Source organism: Lipotes vexillifer, unplaced genomic scaffold (assembly GCF_000442215.2).
Source record: "Lipotes vexillifer unplaced genomic scaffold, Lipotes_vexillifer_v1.1 scaffold97, whole genome shotgun sequence".
NCBI classification, from domain to species: domain Eukaryota; kingdom Metazoa; phylum Chordata; class Mammalia; order Artiodactyla; family Lipotidae; genus Lipotes; species Lipotes vexillifer.
Genome location: NW_006775688.1, coordinates 567,250 through 573,896, shown reverse-complemented (window position 1 = coordinate 573,896; position 6,647 = coordinate 567,250). Strand labels below are relative to the sequence as shown.

At 42.5% G+C, this 6,647-nt stretch overlaps 1 protein-coding gene across 1 annotated transcript in view; it reads right to left on the bottom strand.

Moving 5' to 3' along the window:
* Window positions 1–372: 372 nt before the first annotated feature.
* LAMC1 (laminin subunit gamma 1) overlaps window positions 373–6,647 on the bottom strand; it is a 126,785-nt gene continuing 120,510 nt past the window's right edge. Inside the window, 2 exon segments of the mRNA XM_007450134.1 lie at window positions 373–3,409; window positions 5,534–5,633. Of these exon segments, the coding sequence (XP_007450196.1) occupies window positions 3,153–3,409; window positions 5,534–5,633 (357 nt within the window). The 3' untranslated portion in view covers window positions 373–3,152.

Sequence of the window (6,647 nt, the reverse complement as noted above, 5' to 3'; positions counted from 1 at the left end):
GTTGTACTGGACCACAGCCCTGTTCATTTGTTTACAGACTGTCCACAGCTGCTTTCCTGCTACAACAGCAGACAGAGCAGTTGTAACAGAGACTGTATGGCCTGCAAAGCGTAAAACATTTACTATCTAGAGCTTAAGAGGAAGAATTTGCCAACCTCTGGACCGCAACCAAAGTATTCCAATCTGAGAAGGGTTAAAATAAATAAATATATACATAAATAAATGTATATACTCACACACACGCACGTACACATACTGGATTGCTCTCAGGAAAAGAAACAACCCAAAGAATACATTACGAGACGCTTCCCCTTCATCATACCTTTTAAAACATCTGACATCCCCAGTACCACACTCAGGCCACACCAAGTATAAAGGGTTACAAATATTCAGATTTTATTATAAATAAAATACTGTTTTTTTTTAACATAAAAAATGCCAAGTGTTGCATTTTATTTACTACCCTGGAGAGCAAGACCGTAGAGATTAAGGCAAACAGCTAAAGTGAAGGCACATGGAAAAGGGCCACGGTTGGAATTAAGAGGGGAACTTCCAGGGAACAGCTGTGTATGTACCCTGTGACACCCAGCATTCTGCAGCAGCAGCCATCCTGTCAATTTTATTACATAAAATACAGATAACTGGAACTATACAATAAAGTAATGGCTATATTGCAGGTGTGTAATTAAGGTATTGTCTTATAAGGAACTTTTATTTTAAAAATAAAATTCTGTTTAAAAATATACTGCACAGATGGAAAAGGAGAAAAGAAACAACAACAAATCCCCAAAATTTCACTGTGGCCTAAGACTTACTGGAGTGAACCTGACCCATAGGCTAGACGGTAAACTACCTTAGCAGTCTATCTTCAGTCCTTTCCCTGAAACCTTGACCAAAATGTCTCATAGGATGTGGCCACTTAAAAAGAGGAACTAGCTAGGAAACACTGATGTGAACACTTGGCAAGAAAGAGCCAGGCCTCCTGCGACAGGAGAAGAGGCCTGAGAAGATGAATGGAGTGGAAGCTTAGGAGGACGCCAGGTCAAAACACCAGTAAGTCAACTCTGGGATGCAAGGAGGAGATGGAAAGGGGAAGAACTAAGGCAGACCACCTCTCCCACCCTATCTATCTGCAGCATGATCCCTGATGCACTACGGGCACTCAAGTAATTATGCACCCCTTATAAAAATGACCCCATCCAGCTCAAACAACTGCCAGAGGGCATTTCTCACTCATTCCTGGCTAGGCTCACACTGATGGTAAAGATGGCCTTCAGCAAACTTTCCGAATTCCATCCTTCCCTGTGGAGCTGGCGCTCCCGCTGTGGGGCAGCCATTAAGAACAACATCGTGCTGCGGTTGAGGACCACCAGGACTGCAACGGAAGAGGGCTCGAGGTAACTCCTTATCGCGGCTGTGTGTGGAGGAAAGCAGGTGGATGTGAATGTCAGAAAACGGACATGCTGCAAACACAAGGCAAAGAGCAAAGCAACAGGGAACAAATCCAATCCAAAGAACCGCAGATGGAAGGGGAGGAGGTATACAGACACGTTGTGCCGGTGAAGAGGAAAAATGAAGTGAAGGAGTGAACGGACAGTGCCATTCTAGAAACAGGACCGAGTATATTTACATAAACTCCTTACTCTATAATCATGATAAACAAAAAAACATTCACACAAAAATATAAATTTGAAATAATTAATAGCACCAGTGTGTCAGATAATAGTTTCTTTCCCCTGCTACGCAAAGTACAAAGTTGCATAGTGTTAAAGGCTATATGTGAATCTCGAAAGTGGGTTGGTAGGAGGAAGGGGTTTGTGGCAGAGAATCGTCACGCTGTGACCTTAGAAGAAAACCACAGAGCTGAGGGTCAGAAGTTGAGAAGCTCACAAGGATACTCCATGTAAGGGTCTTCCCTCTATGCTTAGAGGGAAGGTTTAGAGGTGGGTTTAAATCACAAAGTGCAGGAACGAGATGGTGCTGGCAGCTGTGTGAAATACTGAGTGCAAGTATTTGTCACCAGGATTTGGCAAACAATGTGTTTTGAGGGGTTCTACAAGATGGGAACATCAGGAGAAAACTGAGGCTAAGGGTCAAATGTTTCATCTCTCCCCAATGGAAGAAAAATGGATATGTGGGATCCTGAAAATACAAGCTGCATCTAAGTTCTATCCCTTTGCTAGAAAAGACTATAGGACAAGGAGGCTTTTCTTTTGTTTTGTCAAGATCGTAAGGACCACCCGTTCTCTGCCAAGTAACAACACTAGTTCCAAGGCTAATATTCTAAAAAAGCTCTAAGAATTAGTTTGATGTTGGAAAAAACTTTAGTGGTTATCATATCCCTATTTCTTCTGCATAAATTCCACCTATAGGAATAGAAGACGTCTATTGGTGCGTGCAAGCTGCCCATCCAGATTTAAATTATCAGCTGCCCAAAGATCTGAAGAAAGTTTATCTTCCTAGTCAATTATTAACATCTGAGAAAATGTTCAGCCTACTTCTGCAAATGTTCAGCCTACTTCCTACTTGTCCTGGAGACTGTCATAGATCATTGCATCCTTACCCGTGGGATGGCTCAGTGTCCTAAACTCAAAACAGCTAAAACAACAGATGATGGCTCTCGACATTCTAAATGACCAATACCTTTGGCACAGGATGTGTATTTCCTTCTGCTTAAAAGGAGGAGGGGCAGGAGATGTGGATGCATTTTCTTTACCTATGGACTGGATATACTGGCCATCACAATGCTACTGTCAGTAGCCAAACTTCTCCTTCACAGAAACAAGAGTATTGAGACTGAGGAGGTTCTGTTGGCATCAGCGAGAAAGGGAGGGCTACTGGCTCAGCCCTGGCCCACAACGGTTCCCACGAAGGGTTTAAGCCACTGTACAGCAACGCAGGATGCCACGTCCTTATGCGACTCAGAAGGGAAAGGTGGGTCTAAGGGACCACCATTAAGTGGAAGAGAGACTTTATTAGATAAAACCCTTTGTTCCTGATTCACGATGTTTAATTTGCTTCTCTTTAAACTTTGTGACTTTTCGTGGCTCAAAAGGACAGTGGTGGAGAGCAGCAGAGAGTGGGGGTCTGAAAAATGTAATCTTTGTGTTAAGGCACTCTGTGGCCTCACAGTGGCTCCCTAAAGGAAGACGCTAGGGCTTTTCAATGGACGGGGTGTTGAAGCAGCCGGAGGGTAAGGTCTTCTTGATGTCTTCCAGGTTGCGGATGTCCTTCAGGATCTCCTCAATGTCTCTGTTATAGTCCATGATGGCAGCCTCCTGCCTCCTGGCTTCATTCTCCAGGTTAGACACTTTCCTGTCTAGATCACTGACTTTCATTTCATCTTTGGCTTTGTTCAGGGTACCTTCAATCTCATTTAGCTTGTTCAGGTCCACTGTGTCCAGTTGCCCTGTTGAGTCAGAAAGGACACAGAAGAGGACAGACACATTCAGTGAGAATTATAACATCACTCCACAGGTATCCCCACCAGCGTTTTTATAAAGGAAGCCCAGCAGCTGCCGCTATGAAAAAGTGGCCTGAGAACTTGATGCCTGTCATACAAGGGCATTAACAATGCAAACCAAGTACAATCACTGACCTAATCTAGCAGGGATGGGTCAGAGCTTATAATGAATATTGGGGCTGGATTTTTTTTATTTCCTGAGAAGACGGTTTTTGTGAAATGTTTTCTAAATGTATAACAACCATGTCCTAGACCTTAAGCCTCACTTGTGGTTTTGAAGGTCATCTGGTAACGTGTAATACCTTTTTCACGTTTATATATGTAATTCTGTGTCTTTTTAGTGCCCTCTAATGAACATAAAAATCTTTACGCTAGAACCCTAAGCCCTCAGCTCTTCGATTCCAGGGAAACTGGGTTGTTCTGGGAGTCATGTCCTGCTCCCAAGAGTTAGACACTATTATCGGAACCCTCCTATGGAAAATGGCCAGGGTTGAAATGCTGAAATAATTTCAGCAAAGCTTCGCTTATTTTTTTAAAAATTAATTAATTAATTAATTTTAATTTTTGGCTGTGCTGGGTCTTCGTTTCTGTGCGAGGGCTTTCTCTAGTTGCGGCGAGCGGGGGCCGCTCTTCATCGCGGAGTGCGGGCCTCTCACTAGCGCGGCCTCTCTTGTTGTGGAGCACAGGCTCCAGACGCGCAGGCTCAGTAGTTGTGGCTCACGGGCCTAGTTGCTCCGCGGCATGTGGGATCTTCCCAGACCAGGGCTCGAACCCGTGTCCCCTGCATAAGCAGGCAGATTCTCAACCACTGCGCCACCAGGGAAGCCCCAAACCTTCGCTTTAAAATTAGCAAGAGGGCTTCCCTGGTGGCGCAGTGGTTGGGAGTCCACCTGCCGATGCAGGGGATGCGGGTTCGTGCCCCGGTCCGGGAAGATCCCACATGCCGCGGAGCGGCTGGGCCCGTGAGCCATGGCCACTGAGCCTGCGCGTGCAGAGCCTGTGCTCCGCAACGGGAGAGGCCACAACAGTGAGAGGCCCGCGTACCCAAAAAATAAATAAATAAATAAAATTAGCAAGAAAAAGAGGTGCTTTTGAAAGGACCTACTTCTATATTAAACGAAAGCAGATAGCCAGCTGCACAACGACCAGCACTTTATGCATACTGAACTTGATTAAATTCTCACCACATCATTTGACATCAATGATTCTCAGCTGCTAAGTAATTTGTCCAAATTTGCACATCTTACAGGCAACAGAGCAAAGATTCCAACCCAAGTCTGACTAACTTTGAAATACAACCTTTTCTGTCACAAAACCTACCTCTTCCAGCTTACTTTCATTTTAAAATCCATCTGCTGGCACATAATTTATTATTCTTGAAATTTGAGACAGATAAACATATCACACACACCTCCCAATAAAAACCCCCCACAAAACAAAACACTGACCAAAACCAAACTTTAATATAGAGTGCCTTGCTTACAAAGCTGTACTGGCTAGAGTATTACAACTTTATAATAGAGGCTGGTGACAAAAGTACATCTGCCCTATAATGAGGCCTGCTCCCTATATCAAACTGGATTAAAGGAACATTTCAATATGCTTATATTTCATTCAAAAAGAAAGCCTTCTCTCTTTTGACATAAAAACTGTCACCTCATCCAATTAGCCTTTAATCGATTATCCTTTAAAGTGTTCTTTTCTGTCATTGAAATCCTTCACTTTAAATCCTTTAAAGACATTCTGCCAGCAGGAATAATCACTGTTCCTAATCACTAAGAATAATCACTGTTCGACTGTACCATAAACCTTGACCATAAATGAGCCACCCTAGCTGGAAGCATATCTTCAAAATTTTATTAAGTCCTCAGACCACGGTCAGATTCCAATACTGAGTCAGATTCCATGGAAGGACCTAGAAAGTACATGTTGAATTAATACAACTTAAAGTCACGATTCAGTTCATACGGTCTTTGCACTGTAGTATCTACTTTTGAGTCAACTATCTCAGATCCCAAGAACAGTACCAAGAATTCAAAGGCTGCCTAACAAGACTCTATGGTTACTTACCCAGCTGCTCCAGGAGGTCATTAATAAGGTTGAGGAGGCTGGTGACAGAGTTTTTGGCCTTTCTGGCATTGATCTCAGCTTCCTGAGCAGCCTGTGAAGCCTGTACGGGGAAAAAAGGATAAATCATACATTTTTATCTTTATCGATGATACATTTTTATCTTCTTGAAGTATCTTTTCCCCAGTGAGTCAACAAATCTAATTTTCAGATGGTTTCCCTTCTTCTCACTCATGAAACTATGATCTCTTACTGTAGAGATGTTCTTTTCTGGTCATACGTTCATGTTGAGGATGTTGCTATTTTTAATTCACTTAATAGTCATGAGGAGGCATTCAGTATGCCTACAATGACTGTATTTGTATTTCAAAGATCAATGTTACCTCCTTTTCTCACTTTCTCACTCAAGAACACATGGAGGTGTGTTCATAATAAAACCCATCAAGCAGAAACAAGTTACTTTTTAAGGATGAGTATAAAGACTACCACTTTAGAACCAAAACATGTCCTCTGGGGTGATCTTAGAGACTTGTCAGAAATGTCCTATTCTCAGAAATTTTTCATAATTAAGTGACATTCTTCTAAAACTCCCTCTCCCCATGCAGTCACACAAATACATACATACAAACTGGGGCAATACAATTTACATTTAAAAAATCAACCAAAGGTAAATATATTTGGGAAAATTCCATGAAACCTGAACAAATACCCTTGTGCATGAGTCACAGGAAATGGCAATGGAAGAGGAAGTGTCTAAGTATCAGAAAACAGATGCTCTCACAAATAAATCTGGTCAGGATATACACGAGTAGCTTTGAGCTTCCTACCACAGAACTGTTTTTCCTAGCTTTTTTGGGTCAAGAGAATACAAAATTTTTGGATAGAAACAATGTGAAAATTTTAAAAAGAAAAAGAAAGCAATGGAAAAAACCTTCACAAATAAACGATTAACCTCTGTTCAAACTGCAGCCATTCTCACTGCACCTTCCCAGGCTGTCTGCGAGTGTTCTAGCAGAGCTGGTAAAGGACTCCGCTATGGCCATACTATTACATTTAACCTGCTTTCTGCAGCCTCCTCTTCCAGGAACAACTGTGAGCCTTCACTCTTTCACTTACA